Below are 19,926 nucleotides of genomic sequence, written 5' to 3'. Positions count from 1 at the left end.
TTGTACTAGAATCTTAAACATATGTTATATGATTTAAAATTTATGATGAGTAAAATAGGTAAATCAGACCTCACGTTGCACTAAAAGAATAAAAAAAAAATAACAAAAATAAAAAATATTTAAATAGGATTAATAAAAGGCCATTACGCGAATACAGAAAGCTTGATAAAAATTATTATCAATGATGTATATTAATGTCAATTAATGTTTAATAACGTTATAAAAACGTGGATGTCTGACACTTACTTTTGGATCTCTTATTCAGTCACATTATATTAAATCATTAAATAAATATAAGAAAAAAATTGATACAAATTATCAGGTGTGAATCATTTTTATTAATAATTTGTTTAAGAGATAAAAAGTTAGAAGAAATACAAATTAGACATGAATGAATGGTTATGAAATATGATAATGTAATCAAAATTGTTTTCTTCAACAATTATATGACTTGCACTGGAATGCATTACATGATTATTTTAATTATCTTGCATGATTATTTTGATTTTTTTTTAATTTTACAGAAAAACGAATAAAATAATTTTAATAATTTAAGTATACCATCATCTAGATCATACATTAGTTTTTATATTAGTTTTTATATTTAGTTTTTATGCAAATATTAAAGCTAATTTTTGCTCTTGTTTACTCATATTGTTACTGCCATTGTCAGGTGCTGTAGTATCATTTCCATAGCAGCTGGATTGTCTGCTGGAACCTGCGCAATTAAAATTATATATACATTAAAATAAATTAGATATATAATTAATATATATGTATAAATCAAGAAACACGATGGCATTTCAATATCAAGTATCTAAAAACAGGTCGATCATGATAAAAAAATTATCATTTAAAAAAAGGCACAGTCTATGCTTCTAAAAAACTATGAAAAAAATATTATTTCAACGTAATTTTATTGATTAAATCTGTTTCTTTTTAAATAATGATGGATTATAGAAAGAGAACTTAATTCTGCTATAAAATATAATTCCCGTATATTTTAATTTGTATTTTAATTTTTAATAATTCTGTTGAAGATTTTTATTAATCAAAAGTATTCTTTATTCTTCCATAGAAGAGTGTCAACCTCTTCTGCATTAAAATTTTTTTATTTTTAATTATTTTAATTTTATATCATCTAACTTTATTATTAATTATATACTTTAAGAAACTTTTCCGTCTCTCAATTAACTTTGCCATGTTATGTGAATTGCATTTTATATATCAATGGACATAATGGATATAACGTAAAAACTATAATGATATCAATTTGCATATGTGACGAGAGTGAATATGAAGACATTAAATTTATAAAGAATATATTTCGTTTTAGAAATTTTGTTACAAATTAGTCTTGAGGATTGCTTGCAACGATCTTACAATAAATACAGGAGTTTAATGAAAAGTGAGTATATGTACATACCATATGTCCGGCTCTATTGACCCAGTACACCCAGAAATTACGATGAGCTTTGAAGTAGCCCTCGATGATATCTTGAGAGATGAACGGATGACTCTCGGAGATTTTCCAGGTGTCAATGTGTTCCCATTTTAATTTTTCTATCCAACGAAGAGTGCCTAAAGTATAATAAAGTAACTGTGGATTATATGATATTAGTAAAAAAAATATGTACAATAATTCAATGAATAATATGTCAGTAAAAACATTAACATAAAATATAAAAAAACATTTTATTATTCGCAATGTAATTAGAAAATAATAATTTTATATAAAAAAATTGAAAAAGTAGAATAAAATAATATCAAAGAACGATTTCTTTATTAATATAATTAAATTAAAATACAAAATGGCTGTAAAAGCCAATGCAGGAATTTAACAATAATGGTATATTTACAGTTGTAATGTGGAATTATTGTATCAAAGTGTACGTTTTAAATACAAAATTTTCCCATACAGAATTTGATTTCCACAAAATAGATTCTAAATTAATTAGAACATTAATAATATCTTTTAAATCTTGACTAATTTTTAATAAAAATCACTGAAAAATATTATTAAAATACGAAGGAAAGAATTAAAAAATTTTTCTATTTACTCAGCTGAGAAATATCTAGATGTTTGATTATTTTAGATTTTGATCTCGAAATATTTCAATTTATTAATATATTTTTATTATTTCCTATTTTTATTATTTAGATACATTTAAAATTACTGTAATGTGTTTTAATGTTAATTATAAAAATTATAAAAATTTCTTACAAATTATTTTATTTGTATTAATACTATTAACCTTACTCATTATGTGTTGTACTTATAGACAGTTAATATGTCTATGGTTGTACTAGGATAAAACAAATTAACTTACCCGGTGTATCAACAATTAAATCCAATTGTCCGTTGTATACGAATACATTCAAGTTGGTTTCATTAAGTAATTGCTCCACTAAAACAAAATATATTCGAATTTTAAATTATAATTATTATGGAATATAAGCTGCAATTACATTACGAGAAATAATATATCTTAACACTTCACGAAAGATACGCAACAAATGCGTCTAAATGTATTGAAACGCATGTGTTGCGTGTTTCAAATTTACACATGTATTTACGAATCTTATCCATCTTCTTTTTACTTTATGAATTCATATAACTTATGAAAATTGATTCAACAGTTTTTTTGGAAACTTATGAATTATTTAGCTTTTACATTTATTTCACTTAGAAATAATGCATTAAGTTATACTACTTTTTTTCTCTTATTTTTATTTGAATAATACATATATCATATATTTAATTGATACCTATATTAATAACAGGTTTCATAAAATCTTCTCTTAAGAAGTTGTAAACTGTGCCAGATTGGATATTATGAGTAATGTTAAGTCCGAGCGCTTCTTTTACCGGGCCATTCATCAAATTATAAAGTGACTGAATCCCAACTCGAATAAAATATCGAAAAATAGGGTCTGCAATTTGTTAAAAAAGAACGATATATATATGATAATAATTATTATGTTATCATTTATTATGTTAAATAATCATACCTTCAGCTGAAAGCGGTGAGCCACAATGTGAGGAACAATGTGAGCCTACATGTATCTTTGTCAAAATATTGTAGAAGTCAACATTGTAAGTTTTTTTGGAAATTTTAGCTTGCATATAACCGGTATAATAAGTTGCTTCTTCCCATTTACCTATTTCTATTTTTTCTTTTATCACTTTTGCATCAGCGTCAATTTCTTTAAAATCTTTTGTGTCAATTATACCCTGTGAAAAATATTCAAGAGTTTTAATAAGAACATATATAAATCATAAAGATTTTACATAAAATTAGTGGGAGCCAACAAAGAGAAGAAAGATGGAGTAGAGGAAACCAGTAAATTACTTTATTGGATTATTTTTGTTTTTCTTTCTTTTTCAGTATTATTTATTATTTTTACATGATCTGTTTTGATAAAATCGGTGTATCCTATAATAGATTGCGTACAAATACCACAAAAGCAATGAATAATTAAATATGTAATACCATGTTGAGTAGATATGGCGCCCATGTCATTATAGAATCGATTGGAGAAATCCAAGCGTCCCCAAGTGCAATTCCCTTTAAATTACTTTCAATAGTGCCAGCTTTTTGGGCCTAAGGAATAAAAATTACAATGCAGACAATTTGTTTCTACATTAATCAATTTTTTAATCTATATTCGATCGGAGAAATTATTAGCATTGATGAGAGAATTGTGTTGTAAATGTATGCAATAGCTAAATAAAAATGTATTCGTTACAGTATCTAGTTTTCGTTATGTTAGACATGTGCATATCTCCGTTTAATAAATTATTACGTCACTTTATTCAATATCTTATTTATGACAATTATCAAAACTTATAAATATTATGATATTATAAATATTTATTATATTATTATAAATATATTATACTTATATTATAAATATTTATAAATATTATGATTCACAGAAAGAGAGATAAGATATTTTAAATATCTCTTATTTTTCACATATAAATCTGTTATTTTTCATAATATAAAAACGCTCTAAAAGCATTTCGAAGCCGTCCGATCGAGGCAACCGTCCTTTTATGCTCTTACGAAGCTGCACTGCAACTAAGGACATGACACGCGTTTTCTTCGACGTGGCTGCAGATGACAAGCCCGTGGATCGCATTGTGACGGAATTGAGGAAGGATGTTGTTCTTGAGACGGCGGAAAACTTTCGCGCTCTCTGCACTGGAGAGAAAGATTTGGGCTACAAGGGTAGCAGTTTCCACAGGGTGATCCCGAATTTCATGTGCCAGGGTGGTTTCATCAACCACAATGGTACTTGCACTAAATCTATGGTGCCATATGGTACATAAGTCCATTTTTTCTCAGAAACTTATGTATATTTTTATAAAAGATTTGTGCGACAATTTTTGCAAAATCCAATCCTTCCTTACATTCGTTTAATATCGTTGAGTGATTTTTTGAGGAAAATTATAAGCTTACTCATACCGAATCCGCTACTTTCTATGGCGAATGTTGAACCCAACATAAATGGCAGTCAGTTCTTTATCATTAGCGCCAAGACTAGTTGATTCAATGGAAAGCATATTGTGTTTGGAAAAGTCATCGAAGGAATGGATGTTGTTAGAAAGTTGGATGCCATGGGTTCTCAGAGAGTCAGGACCTCCAAAAAGATCATAAGTGGACAGTGGAGAATGATAGATCAACTAGAACTGTAACAAAGGCATTTTTATTTAGCTGTTGCATACATTTACTGTCTTTATTGCCCTATTTTATCCATTCACAATTCTCTCATCAATGCTAATAATTTCTCCGATCGAGCATAGATTGAAAACTTGTTTAATGTAGAAACAAATTGTCTGCATTGTAATTTTTTTGTATTAATTTAAATAAGCTTATTTCAATTTCTATTAGAGAGATGTCTACTAGAAAATTATTTGTTGACTTTTTTTAATGAAGAATCTACCAATTTCGAGCTCTTTTTTGTGCTTCGTTATATGATTAATATAACCCGAGAAAAAATGGATGTAATATGATCAGATGTAAATATATATAATTAGATGTGAAAAATATGATAATTTATATAATTTTATATAATTATATATATAATAAGATCCAAAAAGTGATTTTATTTTTATATTATTTTTATATAACAATTTTATTTTTATATTCGATCATATCTGTTCTCATATATAATCAGCTGATTATGGATTAGGATAATTCCACGTCACTTGCAATTGACTATTCGTAATGACGAGCTGAATAAATTACTGTCCGGAGTGACTATTGCTCAAGGTGGAGTTCTGTCTAATATTCAAGCAGTCCTGCTGCTGAAGAAAATTGGTAGTTTTGAAAAAGGCGACAAAGCATCACAAGAATATTATTATATTTATAACTCTTTATCATACTTTAGAAGTATGTCTCTGTTTCTCAAAATAAGAGGAAAAAAAAAATAATATTCCTATAAATCTCAACAATAGATTTTACATCCGGATCTATGACACATTTTTTTGTACGCTTAATTGATAATCTGCAAGCAAATAATATTATATGGAAATCCTGGAATATTCTACTACTATTTTGATTCATGTTTTTACATCGCGCGAAGTTCTATCTTGGACACTGTTGAAAGTATAATTACTGTCTCAATAAAAAATAAAATATATTCGTTTCCTGACTTATTTAAATATAATGTTTGATTTAAGTGATATGTGCGCGTGTTATATATATTTTCTCTTGCTATAATTTATTATTTACTATTATTATATTACTTTTTTTTTAATATAAGATCATATCACGCCAAATTTCGAATGTTATTTATATATATATCATATGATATTTATACATATAATTTTGTAATAAATAATAATTATATATATGAGCTCATATAATTATTTATACATGATCATATAATAATTATATGTGAATTTACATAATTATATAAGTCCATTTTTTCTCGGGAACCTATGTATATTTTTACAAAAAATTGATGTAATATTTTTTGCAAAATCCATATTCTTCCACGAGTATATTCGCTTAATATCGTTAAATGATTTAACAAAAGCACACAAGCAATGAGCTCAAATGTTTCCATACTATCTTATATTTTAGTAAGTATTAAGAATACGAAGATCTTCAATAATAAAATAGATATTTCAAAAGGTGTCTAAGAAAAAGATTGTTTTCATATTAAGAGCATCTTATATAATTGATAAAATTTCTTTTTCTAAGTTTAATATTCTTCCTCTTTTCGAAAATAATCGATATTTCTTTAAATAAATTTATACAAATTATTTTTGTACTTATCAATTTGCTTTAATAAGTATATTTGTGTTTCTTACTCGATCCCAGACAAGCGCAAATTCCGCGCCCATTTTTCCACCATACGATTCAGTAGTGATGTATGTTGGGACAGGCCTAAATTTTGGTAATTCGTTGTAGAATCCTCGAATACATTCTACAAGATCGTTCGCGATCTGAGCGTTTGTCTTCACGAATCCCGATATATCTTCAGCATTACTGAAGCCGGTACCAACAGGATTATCAATGAAGAGAACATTGTAATTTTTGACCTATGACACAAATATAATTATATATTAAGAACTACAAATTACAAGCTTATTTTAATAGAAAAGTCGCAGTTTTCTATATTTTATTATTCTGTAATTTTTTTTGATTTTTTATATAAATTATGATCCTCCCACATTTCCAAATATATTAATAATATTGCGTCACTCTATGCATTTTAGTAAAAATAGTATTTCCACTATTAATAATTTATATTTTATATACATACGACTAAGAAATAAATAGATATTATGTTTAACTCCGACAGAATATATTTTATATTTTTTTGTATCACGTAATAATTGATTACCCAAGTGTAATTTCTTGGATGTAAATCGATATCAAGAGGTCCTAGTTCTACGAAATTTCCATACGAAGTCGATGATCCGCCTGGCCCACCTTGTAACCAGATGATTAGCGGTTTATCGTAATATGATTTAACGTCTGCTGTAGTATAATAAAGCCACCAAAACATGTTTGCATAGGGACGTACTTGAACAAAGCCCCATTCTTGTTCTCCAGGACCGAATCCCTCTTTTGCTTTGTTAATTTAAAAAATTGTTATTATTAGTAATTATTTATAGATAAAAAAATTGAGTATATAATCGTTACTAAAAACTACAAAATCGATCAAAAAATAAAAGAGTTTCTTGCTTGTGATGATATAAATGACGTGTCTGACTTCGCGGTGTACTTGGATCGTGTTTTTATTGATGTTTACAAGAGATATTTTAAATGTTCTCTTTCAAATTTCGGTTACAATTTCTTCATATTTTAATTTAATAGAAAATTGCGAATTTAAAAAATTCCTGCCTCTACTCGTATTGCATACGATAATTTGATTTTAAATTTTATCTAATAATGACTAATGCTATTATAAGTACATTTAAGCATTGAAACAAGATGAATAAGGTAATTCTTTATTCGCATAATGCGTATAATAAATAAAAGTACAAACAAATTAGCTCCCGACAATAGGCATATTCTTGAAAATAGGCATATTCCCGAAAATAATAGGCATTCTTATGAATAAAATAAATGATGTGTGATATTTGAACATATTAAATTAGAAATTATTACTTTTTTGCATCGAGTTTCGAAATGAAATATTTCAATTATGAACAATGATTCAAAAGTCGACTGTGTAAAGTGCTGAAATGGGATGTGTTGCCAAGATTTACATAATTTTGTCAAGTTTAAAAAAAAAATTATAAAGTCAATTTTCGCAAAACTCCGTGTCATCGTAATAAAAGCTAAGATTGAAGGATTTTTATCGCTTATATTAAATCAAATTCGTAAAAATTGTAACGAATAAAAATTTAAATACATGCATAATTGTGTACGAAAGAAAACAGCTTATCTACACAATTGAAAAATAATATATTTTAAAAATCAAAAAAGTAAAAAGAAAATAAATATTATAAATATGATATCTAAGATAACACACGTGTTAAAAAATTATAATAAAGATACACATCTGCCAATTTCTTAGGACACCTTCTATAATCCACATCTCTTATTTCATATATGTTCGTGAATTTCACATTTAATCTTTCTTATATTTATAACAGATAAAATCAACTATTCAATATAATATTGCATGATAAAAAAATCACACTGATGTACAATTAGTATTTTAGCTTACCAATATTTTCAGGAACAAAGCATAATACAAAAGTAAAAATGCAAATAAGTAACCGCTCCATCGTCTTTTCGTGTTTTCCGTTGCGAGGTCTCTCGGAGACTGATCGTTGAGATTAAATTGCCATACATACAAAGTATAAATATGACCTTTATTGTCTTCTCACATGTTTCTGCGGTGAAATCATTTGAAAATAAATCGAAATAACATTGTTACAAAACATACATAAAAATAACTATTTATTTTATTTTTCCTGTATATAATCTGTTCTTTTTCAAATTTCAAATGTACAGTAATATTTCATATTTAATTTTGCCTGTTATCTATACACAGTTAAAATTGTCAGTAATAAATTCAATGCGTATCATAAATAAAGAATCTGAAATAATAATTTAGAATAAAGGGGCAAGCGCTTTACACACATACACATAGATTAATGTATCAAACTAAATAGTTATACTTACAATTAATACAATAAATACAAAATGTATTAAAAAATGTATTAAAAAATTTAGTTCTAATTCAATTATAAGTTTATTGTTGTGTATATAATTTTCTAGGAGACAAAAGATTAAATAAATACAATAAATAAATAGAGAAAATAAATTTAGAAAATTACTTCAAATGTAACCGTTGGTTTCCATTCGAATTTGTTTCTTGATTTTTAAGGCAGTAATTTCTTATAAATTCTATATCGATATGCCTGAAAATGAATCGATGATTTAGAGATTAGTTGACAGCTACTTTCATAGATGTCAACGTACTTCTTATGTATAAAAAATTGGAAAAAGATCATTATTTAAGCGATATCGATCCATTCTCATTATTCTTTTCAATCAATTGTTTATTTATAATATATATATTAAAATTATACATAAATATTCTCATATTTCTATATCTTAAACTTATCATTTTAGAAAGTAAAAAAGATTGTTTGAAATTTTTAATATATATTTCTGTTTACAATCATTAAATTAATCTGAATACTAGAGAGCACACACATTGGAACGTTTTATAATATATACAGGGTGAGTTTTATTTCGTGTGTCAATCTTTTTATCATGCGGGAAATTATCGACTGCATAATAAATTGATCGGTACATAAATGTCAATTATTTGAATCGACCGTATCAAAGGCTCGAATATAATGTGTAAAATTAAAGCAAATTAAAAGCTAAACTTATGTAGTATGGATTTATTATTATTATTATTATTAAAGCTACGTATTTATTATTATTATTATTATTATTATATACACATTATATTCGGACCTTCGATACGGTCGATCAAAAAAATTGACATTTATGAACCGATCAATTTATTATGCAGTCGATAATCTCCCGCATGATAAAAAGATTGACACACGAAATAAAACTCACCCTGTATATAATTACATTATTTGAAATGTATATAATTTATAAATATAACAGAAGATATCATTTTCCTAAAAAATGGAGTATTACTTTATTGATTTCGTGGTGTGTGTGTGAGATGTCACGAGAGAGAGTATCATCATTATTATATTTGAATATTATCGAAACCATTTTTCAATAAAAGCTGTATTTGCGACTATCTCGCAGATTTTTGTAGAATGTTGTCGATGCTAAATGTCACTGTTTTAGCAATGGGTCCTGGAGAATTCGTATTTTCGATTTTAGTATCTTGCACCGTGGCATTTTCTTCATTTATTTCAATAACTTTACTTTGTAGTTGAAGTTTCTCTTGACGTTTTGTTAAATTGGGTAAAAGTTCGACCTGCAATTGAAACTCACATTTCAGTATCGTAAAATCATTTCACGATAATATAAATTTGCATTTTTATAACATAAAAAAATATCTAGATATGATGTAACTAAAAGTCTAATTTCGGAGAAAACACATGTGGCGTTTAGTATATGTTTAGATAGATATTATTTCGAAAAGTTGAACAATATCGTGTGCGCATAGGATTGCACAAGATACAAAACAAAACAATATTCGCAAAAATATTGTATTGATATTGAAAATTTTCGAAAACTTAAATCTTATCTTAGTCTTGAATGAATCTTTATAGCAAGTCTCGTTTGATATCGTTTTGTCTCAAATTTATTAATAATTCCTACTTAATATTGAACAATTATTTAAAATAATATTTAACATAATCTTTGTAACATAATTTATTTTATTTATTTTGTTTATTTTATTTATTTTATTTATTATATTAATTATTTCTAAATTTTCCAAGATAAGTGATTTAATTTATTAAATAAAGATTTTGAAATTTGTATAATATAGCACACCTTAATCAAACAGCCTTGATATTGTTTCGATACTTAATTAACAATGTCAAGATTAGCCTTAATATCTTGTGCAACTTTAACGTGGATTGTCTCGCAGAAGATAAAATTTTTTCATACCGATAATCTCGCAGACTTCTGCATCTCTTGAGCAAGGGTCCGCTGCCGTCTCGTTCTCCTTCGTCTATAATTGCCGTATTCGAACATCTCACTGACGGATGGATCCAGCGTCCAATAACTCCCCTTTCCAACCGTATGATCATCGTCGTTGTCCACGCTCTTATTTCGCGGGATCTTTACAAAGCAATCATTCAGACTAAGATTGTGCCTTATACTGTTCTGCCAACCTTGCCGATTCTCTCTGTAATAAGGGAACTTGTCCATGATGAATTGGTAAATTCCAGAGAGCGTCAGTCGACGTTTCAGCGACGAACTGATGGCCATCGCTATTAGGGCAATGTAGGAATACGGGGGCTTCTCGTAATGCGGGGTTTTGTAACTAATGATTGCAGACGTTGGTCTCGATGACTGGCCCAAGACCGGCCCGGAAACGTCAGCGCGCAGCATCTCCGGAACGACGACGTTTGTGAATCCGTAGATGCATTTCATTGTGCACGTCCCAGATAATGCTTCATCAGTCGGAAACATCCACCAATACTCCGGACATCGACGTAGATCGTACGTATGATTTTTTGCATCCTCGAGGAAACTTGGAACTTGACTGTGATAACTTGGCTCCATCCTTTTGACTATCCAGAACAAGAGAAGCAGAACGTTTCTTAAGATCCCGCAATTTTCACGCTATTGTCTTCAAGAGGAAACTTTTTAATGGCATAAAAATTTCTGAATATTATCGTCCGATGTATATTAATAAAAAAATATAATTAATATAATATTACGTCAGTTTTATTTTTTAGAAGATTCTCTTGCCTGGGAGAACAGAAAGAACGATTTGCACTGATGTAAGGTACCCTGTCGATTAGGACACAGACTCATCACAGACTTCGGTACATCCAGTCTTTTCCAACGAAGGATGTTTCATTTGACACGAGAATCTAAAAGTCGGTTCAACCCCGCCCCATCGATGGTTTTCCAGGGAACACCCGTTTACATGCTGTCGTAAGGAGGCGGTTACCTATCCGAGACCGCACTACGTGTTTTATTGCTGTTTACACATATGCCGTTTCAACACCCACGCCGGCAGTAACCGAGTCAATATATAAACAGTGTTGCGGTAATTATATCGAAGCCGAACGGCTTCTCGGAAGTTTCTTCCTTCCTAACTGATATTGCTTACGATCGATGCAGAGATGTATAATTTAATACAAAAATCACTTATGTTGATTAAGCACTCAATCAGTTTAATAATATATACATGTGCTATCATATAGATGTGAATCACTCTTATTATCAAGAGATGAAAAGGTAGCAGACATGCAAATCATTCATACGTATAAATAATTATATATTGAAGTACAAAACTTAAATTACGTATAATATAAATTATACGAAATTATTTTTAATTTAGCATGTGATAATTTAATCAGAATTCTGGTTATATTATAAATTATATTATATTACATTAATTATATTAATTATGTTTTTTTCATAATTGGAACTGCATAGTAATTTTAATTTGCGTTTTCGTTTTTATATTTTATGGAAAATGAATAAAACAATTTTAATAATTTTTGAGTAGCATCACTTAAATTACATATTTAATTTTTATATTTACAAATATAAAAGCTAAGGTTTTGTTTTCGTCTCCTACACGTTGCTTATTAGCTAGTATATTAATTTTATAACTACTGGATTGTCTCTCGAAACCTGCGTAATTAATATTATACACACATTAAAATACATACAATAAAATAAAATATGTCAAGAGACATGCAATGATATTTCGACATCAAGTAATGATGGATCAATTATGATAGAAAATGGTCTTTTAAATGGATCATATGTTAAAAATAATTTGAACAGCATCTGAAAATATAAATTTAAAGATGTTTATTTTTCTAGTATTGGCAAATTTTTAATTTTTGCTTTAATAATGTTGCAAAATTTAAAATAAATAATATTTCATAAATCATTAATGAATAATTTATGTATTTTTCAATTAACATTACTAAATTATATATACTACATTTTACATGTTATAATGGATACATAGCATAAAATCTGTGATGAAATCAATTTGCATAAATGTCGAGAGTGACCATGAAGCCATTAAACATATAAAAAACATATTTTAATTTAGAAATTTACTCGTTACAAATTAATCTTGAAAATCGCTTACGGCGATCTCAACAATAAATACGGAAGCTTAATGGACAGAGAGAAAGTGAGAGTATATGCATACCACATGTCCGGCTCTGTTGACCTAGTACATCTATAATTTATTGTGAGTTTTGAAACAGCTACGATATCTTTAGAGACAAGCAGATGCCTATCCGATATTTTCCAGGTGTCAATGTTTTTCCATTTTAGTTTTTTTATCCAAAGAAGAGTGTCCCTAAAATATAATAAAGTAGCCGGATTATATGACACTAGTAAAAAAAATATGCGTAATAGCTCAGTGAATATGTCAATAAAGAGCATTAACAGAATATATAAAACATTATATATAAAACATGTAGAATCCTCGAATACATTCTAAAAGATGGAGATTTGAGCGTTTATTGTCACGAATCTCGATGTATCTTCAACATTTTTAAAGCTAACAAGATTATCAATGAAGAGAACATTATAATTTAGGTAATGGCTTAACACAAATATATATTATTTACTAATTTAATTCAATAAATGTAAAAAAGCAGCAGTTTTTTATATTTTATTATTTTGTGATTTTTCATTTTAATTTTTCATGCTAATGATTATTTTTCCTTTTCTAAATATATTAAAAATGTCACTCTACATATTTTAATAAATATTTCAACTATTAATAATTTATTATATTTATTATATTTATTATATTTATAATATTTTATATGTATACGAGAGAGAGAGAGAGAGAGAGAGAGAAAGTGAGAGAGAGAGAGAGAGAGAGAGAGAGAGAGAGAGAAAGTGAGAAATTAAATATAAATTATACTTCATTCTGATCAAATATATATATATTTTCAAATATATTTTATACTTTTGTATCACACAATAATTAATTATCCCATAATTAATTACTCAATTTGTATAATTCCTTGAATTTAAATTTATATCAAAAGGCTCTACTTTTTTGAAATTTCCATTTCCGGTTGAAGAATTGCTTGGTTCATCTTGTAACCAGATGATTAGCGATTTGTCGTAATATAATTTAATATCTGCCATGGTATAATAAAATCACTAAAACATGTTTGGATCAGGACGTACTTAAACAAATCCCCAATCTCCGAAAAGGACTGAGCCTTTTTTTTCTTTTGTTGGTTAACAAATTTTATTATTAATAATTATTTATAGATAAAAAATTGAATGTAATAATTTCGTATATAATTGATATTAAAAACTGCAAAATTGATCAAAGATAGAAGATTTTCGTGTTTGTGATGATATAGATGACTTGTTTATTTTACGATGTTTTTATTATTGAATCATATTTTTATTATTTACAAGAAATATTTTAAAAATAATTAAATAAAACAATTAAATACAATAAGTAATTAAATAATTAAATATTTTCATCTTTTCGATTTTTATTAAAATTTCTTTATATTTTAATTTAATAGTAAAATTTGTAATTTCAATTGTGAAATTGAAAATTATTGCTGCTATATATTTCTTATTCATATTACACGCATTTTCTACTTGTTGCTGTAATTCTTGTACATCATCTATCGATGACGCGCGAATACGTAAAATTTTTATTTATTATGAAAGGATTCTAAGAGATTTAAATTGAATGCGAAAAGATCAATCAACTTTTGACTCATTTCACCAAATCATTTTTTGCTAATATATAATATGATTTATTAATATGATTTATTATCACTTAAAAACAACTAATATTATTGTAAATAAATTTAAGCATTATAGCAAAATAAATGAGATAATCCTTTCATCCCATGCATATAATAAAGTACAAATATAAATTATCTTTTCGCAACAGCAAAACAAAATATTCTTGAAATATTTTTCATGAATAAAATAAATCGCGTGATATTTGGACATATTAAATTAGAAATTATTACTTTTTTGCATCGAGTTTTGAGGTGGAATATGTCAATTATGAGTAATGATTCGAAAGTCGACGGTGTAAAGACGAGTAGCTGAAATGCCATGTTTGTCAAGCGAAGACGTAGGTAAATTTACTAACTCTTAAAAGAAATCTTAAGGTAAACTCCCACAAATCTCTGCATTGTACAATAGAAGCTAAGAATGCAATGATTTTATCGTTCATTACATTAAATTCACAAAATGGTGACGATAAAAAACTTAAATATGGATAATTGTGGTAAATGGTTTATTTGCATAATTGTTAATATATTCTAAATATCAAAAATTAAAAAAAAATCAATATTATATATATATATATATATAAAATATATGATATAAAATAATATTATATACATAATATTTAAAAAATAAAGATAAACACATATTCGTTTAATTTCTCGAATCACCTTAAAAAATCCGCGCTCTTTATTTCAAATGTGTTTGTGACATTTCACACGTAATTTTTCTTACTTGTCATATCTCTTGTCAAAATCAGTTGCCTTGTAGGATAATGTATGATAAAAGATCTATCACTCCGATGTACAATTTATTTTATCTTCCCATTATTTTCAGAAACAGAGCACAATAGAAAAGTAAAAATGCAAATTAGTAGCTACTCCATCTCTCGTTTATTTCTGCTGCGAAATCTTTCAGAGAGTGATCGTTGAGATTATATATTACTACACACAAATAAAATATAATATATCAATATAATATTTAAATATGTCTTTCATCATCCTCTCGTGTTTCTACAATGAAATTATTTGAAAATTAAACGTTGAAATATCATGGATACTCAAAACATATAAGTATTTATTTATATAATAAACTTATATAATAAATATAAATATTTATTTTATTTCGTCTGTATAAAATCTATGCCCTCTTATTTCAAATATACATACACGTAATATTTCACATGGAAATTTGTATATCTGCAACATCTAACAGTCAAAATTAATTAGTATAATATAATAAAACCTATAAATATGATATCTATCATCAATTTGAATTCTTTTACTAATAAACTGAAACAAAATACAATATAATAAAATGTAAATAAATAATTCCTTCTGCACACGATTGTTCTTTTATAGCTGCATTTTTTATCTACATTGTAAATAAATATAGATTTGATATACACGTATCACATAATCATCCATAGAATTTATATCAGTTAAATTAAATTGAGATATTTTACGATTAAAATATTAATGTATAATATATAATATTAAAATATATTGCTCTCAATATTTTACTTTTTTAAAATTTTTTCTTTGTAATTAATTCTTGGCTAAAGTAATTCAGCAAATAATCTGCTTTTTTCCCTCATTAACTTGTCTTTGTATTTTTTTAATCTCCAGTTTTCGATTAAATGACTTTTCTATTTATCATATCGAACATTATACAAATTTTATAGACACAGAATTGTTTTTCATTAAACACACTTACCAATACTTACTTTATTCAGTTTTAAATCAATTCTTTCTTGATAAAAATGTACCTTTTGAATAACAAACGATGGGAAAATGATGAGAGCTTTTTGAAAATTTAGCTCTAGAAAAAAAATGTTCTTTAATTAAGTTCAAGATGAACTATATTAATTTAAGAATTAATTAAAATTAGAATGAATTAGAACAAAGATATATAATATGAAAAAGTGAAAAGATAATAAATTATGTTAAAAAAATCACAAACAAATTATAGACATTGTATAAATTGATTTTCACAAGATACTCAGAGAACCTGGTAATTAACGTAGGATTAATAGCAAAATTAATACATAATTCGCGACTTAAAATCGCGTGAAGATTTAGCGTTGCACATAAGCACATCAACCGAGAAAAATAGCGACGGAGGAGAAAGTCGTTGTCATCGTTCAAGCATTTGACTGTCTATGGCGATTGGTAAAAAAAAAGAGTCAAAGGAACGAAGTAGAGGAAAAAAAAATACGTGGATGTTATAATCGATGCGAAAAAAATACCAACGAGATGCGCATTTTTAAACATTGTACATTTATTAATTCGACGCCATTAATGTCACTCGCGTGAGAAATCGGATTTATAAACGACATAAATTAAGTTTCCGCGTTCGAGCTTGAAAACGTCATCCGGTGAAACAACAGGGAGGAGGCACTCGGGAAGTACTTATTTAAAGACATTCTCTTCTCGGCGAAACACTGCTACATTGCCTTCGTAGGAAAGCTCGTAATAGCATGAAAGTCACGAAACTAGTTATGTCATTATGAGAAAGAACAGAGAGAAAATTATCCGGCTACTTGTAACGCGAACGCTGAAATTCATACGTCGTTATCACATATCGGCACGAAGCTGTGCGCAATAAATCTCTCGTTGCAAAATTGTGATGCCGGCTTTGCCAGAAGAAATTACCGTACCCGCATGTCTTCACGCATGTCTGTCAGCACGTGTATTACGTGACCCCGCTCATTGATATTCGCACTTTGTGTCTCGGAAACGCTTCTTAGGTTTGTAAAGTATTCCCGACAGGTTTTTCGATCTATTGCTACTCCGGAAATTATCCGCGAAGCATGAAAAGGCTAAGCCTGTCGAAATCGAGAATATATACATATGCGAATATGTGCACGAATAGTACGCCCCTCGCGTAGCACAGCCAACGACTGTTTATTTAGGACAACCATTTAACAAGTAGGCGCGTAAAAGTACGCGAATAAAATAAGTATGTCAAGTGCGTACGCAATTTTTAATTTGTCTATGAGAAAAAGGAATTTATATAAGCACCCATATCTTTCTCTTTTTTTCTGTATTCATGAAAATATGTTTCGTTCCGCGTACATAAACAAGTCATTAAAATTCGCCAAAAATACATTTGCTCAAACAGCGTGTTGCGTTTACGCGCTTGCCGTATATATTTATTTTACGTTTCGAATACGAAGGGATCGGCCTCGAGGAGATGGTAGAATTTTCTATGAGAAAAAGAGAGAGAGAGAGAAAAGGAGAGAGGGAGGGAAAGGGAAGAAGACAAGAGGGAACAGAGAATAAAAACAACTTATATTGTAAAATATTTTTGTTCTCCCAAGTCGAATAAGTTTTATACTATATTATATAGAGTTGCATAAAACTCAAGACCATGTTTATAAAAATATTGTATTGATATTGAAAATTTCGAAAACTTAAATCTCGGTCTTGAATAAATCTTTATAGCAATAATCTCATCTTGTATTGTAGTGTCTCGCTTATATTAACAATTTTTATTTAATATTAAATAATAATTTGAAATAATGTTCATAACATAATCCTTATAATAATTTAATTAACATAATCTTTATATAATTTGAGATAATTGTTATTTATGTGTCATTTGTTTACTTCCCAAAATGCAATATGTATAAATATATGATGTTGATTGATAAAATGACAGTTGCATATAGTGATGCAGACGCGACTCTTACACACACGATCTGAGAATCGCTAAATAATTGTGTAAAATTGTATATTGTTTATTTTATTTATTGTATTAATTGTTTCTAAATTTATTAATATAAATGTTTTTATTTATCGAATAAAATTTTTGAAGTTCGTATAATAGTATATTATTTTCTCTCATTTAATTTACAAATTAAAATTTCAATTTACAATTAAAAATTTTGTTTCGATCTCTTGTTTCGAATTTCGAGACGAAACAAGACAATATCAAGTTTTGATATCTCGGACAATCTTAACACAATACATAAGATAGTAAATGCATGAAATGTGTGAAGCAAAGAAGAAAATATTCATTTCTCTATCACTAAAAACTGATCGCATGCACATAACAATAACTAGATGGTCGAACTTTATTTTATCGCGCTTTTAACGAAGGAATTTTTATGGAAAATAATAATGTTGGAAGAGGAATGTTTTATTAGATTATGTTGTTGCATTTTCGATACATGTATTCGGGATATATGAATATTTTCAACTTTCTTTTAAATACATTATTGTGATTTGTGTCAGAGATACGATAAGATGCGCAATCTCAAAGTCAATTCACGATCATTGTCGTACCATGCTTGCAAATTATAGCAATCGGTCGCAGGTCAAGACTGAAAGTTTAGCCGAGCCTATGTAATCTTCGTTCTACAATTCGTTTTTTTTTTGTACGCGATACAACGAATACACTGAACCTTCGCATTTGTATGTAACGACGCGGACTGTATCGATTGTGCAACATGCCAGCAGAATCGCCCGCAGGAACTGTTAAATGAATTTCACATAATGCAAAACGGACGTCTCAGACTTTCTGGTGAGAGAAGCCTATCTTTTTATAAGTGAACGGCACCATTTATCGTAGTACTCGTCATTGTCATACATATAAATCTACTACTAAAATTAAAAAATTTATAAACAAATAAAATTGATCTCAGTTTGATATTTGAGAAGCTCACAGAGGTGGAAAAGATTCGTGAAAATCTAATCCAACATTGGTAAAATATACGCTATTGAGGATGTGGAGAAATTTGTTACGAGTCTTTACGTATAATAATTATGTTCCACGTTTTATAGACAAAGTAGGAAGAGGGATCGAAAAAGTATTCTATCGACGTATCCGGTAAAAATAAAATTTATAACATGATTTCTCTCTTCAGGAATGCCTTTTGGTGAAAATTCCTTTATGTAGCCCCGAAAGTAAATTTAATTACGAGAAGTCGGCTTTTCTATCTCATCCGTAAAATGATGAATTCAACCTTATATTATATCTTCTTTCTAGCGTGCAAATGACTTGCAATGATTACTACTATGTATAAATGCGGAAGGAAAGCGAACCTTCCGTGACGCCAACTTTATAGATCTTCCTATATTATACGTACCATGAGTGTCTGTGAGTATATCGTACAGTTATGGGAAAATTAATGTTCAGCACTTTAGTAATATTACTCGTACTAATAATTCTCCTATCTATTTGGTGCATCTTCTTTTTAATATATACTTTCTTTTCAAGTTCGTCTTCTTGATACGTTGGGATTTTTAGTAGCTATTGTATTCAAGCTCTCGTTCGATATTTAGCCGTCTATCATTGATTCCACTTATTTTAAGGACTGTCAAGCAAATTCGATATAACTTGTACTTGAGATTTGCATCTTTGATCATGCGTTAGCAGCAGAAATCGTATATCGTTCCCGAGGCACAGTGAAAGTAACCAATTCGATTATCTGCGTGAAGACAAAAAAGTCGAAAGGACAGCTGCTTCAGACATCATATCGAAAGAAAGTCAAAGTAATTCCCCATCCTGGCGC

General features: G+C 28.0%; 2 protein-coding genes across 2 annotated transcripts; both read right to left on the bottom strand.

Moving 5' to 3' along the window:
- Window positions 1-315: 315 nt before the first annotated feature.
- LOC145970310 (retinoid-inducible serine carboxypeptidase) lies at window positions 316-8,311 on the bottom strand. Its single transcript, XM_083096930.1, has 9 exons — window positions 8,197-8,311; window positions 6,862-7,091; window positions 6,326-6,556; window positions 3,495-3,605; window positions 3,013-3,235; window positions 2,770-2,934; window positions 2,331-2,408; window positions 1,427-1,581; window positions 316-718 (listed from the first exon to the last, which is right to left on the bottom strand). Exons 1-9 carry the CDS (start codon window positions 8,255-8,257, stop codon window positions 650-652), a joined length of 1,323 nt encoding a protein of 440 aa, XP_082953056.1. The 5' UTR covers window positions 8,258-8,311; the 3' UTR covers window positions 316-649.
- Window positions 8,312-9,513: 1,202 nt separating this feature from the next.
- LOC145970515 (uncharacterized) lies at window positions 9,514-11,605 on the bottom strand. The gene is made up of 3 exons (XM_083097357.1): window positions 11,369-11,605; window positions 10,590-11,218; window positions 9,514-9,948 (listed from the first exon to the last, which is right to left on the bottom strand). Exons 2-3 carry the CDS (start codon window positions 11,208-11,210, stop codon window positions 9,763-9,765), a joined length of 807 nt encoding a protein of 268 aa, XP_082953483.1. The 5' UTR covers window positions 11,211-11,218; window positions 11,369-11,605; the 3' UTR covers window positions 9,514-9,762.
- Between the last annotated feature and the right edge of the window lie 8,321 nt (window positions 11,606-19,926).

The sequence above is a fragment of the Camponotus vicinus genome, unplaced genomic scaffold (assembly GCF_025532165.1).
Source record: "Camponotus vicinus isolate PSW18456_S1 unplaced genomic scaffold, iyCamVici1.0 SCAF_4, whole genome shotgun sequence".
NCBI classification, from domain to species: domain Eukaryota; kingdom Metazoa; phylum Arthropoda; class Insecta; order Hymenoptera; family Formicidae; genus Camponotus; species Camponotus vicinus.
Note: the sequence above shows the minus strand (reverse complement) of the source record. Positions and strands in the feature narration are given on the sequence as shown.

What these genes read in the sequence shown, in the direction of transcription:
- LOC145970515 (XM_083097357.1), bottom strand. Translation starts at nt 11,210, where the DNA reads ATGGAGCCAAGTTATCACAGTCAAGTTCCAAGTTTCCTCGAGGATGCA. An exon ending in AGAAGTCTGCGAGATTATCG is followed by an intron (nt 9,949 to 10,589) that starts GTATGAAAAAAT and finishes TTTCAATTGCAG; the next exon opens with GTCGAACTTTTACCCAATTT.
- LOC145970310 (XM_083096930.1), bottom strand. Translation starts at nt 8,257, where the DNA reads ATGGAGCGGTTACTTATTTGCATTTTTACTTTTGTATTATGCTTTGTT. An exon ending in TTTAATTGTTGATACACCGG is followed by an intron (nt 1,582 to 2,330) that starts GTAAGTTAATTT and finishes ATTATACTTTAG; the next exon opens with GCACTCTTCGTTGGATAGAA. An exon ending in TCAATAGAGCCGGACATATG is followed by an intron (nt 719 to 1,426) that starts GTATGTACATAT and finishes TTAATTGCGCAG; the next exon opens with GTTCCAGCAGACAATCCAGC.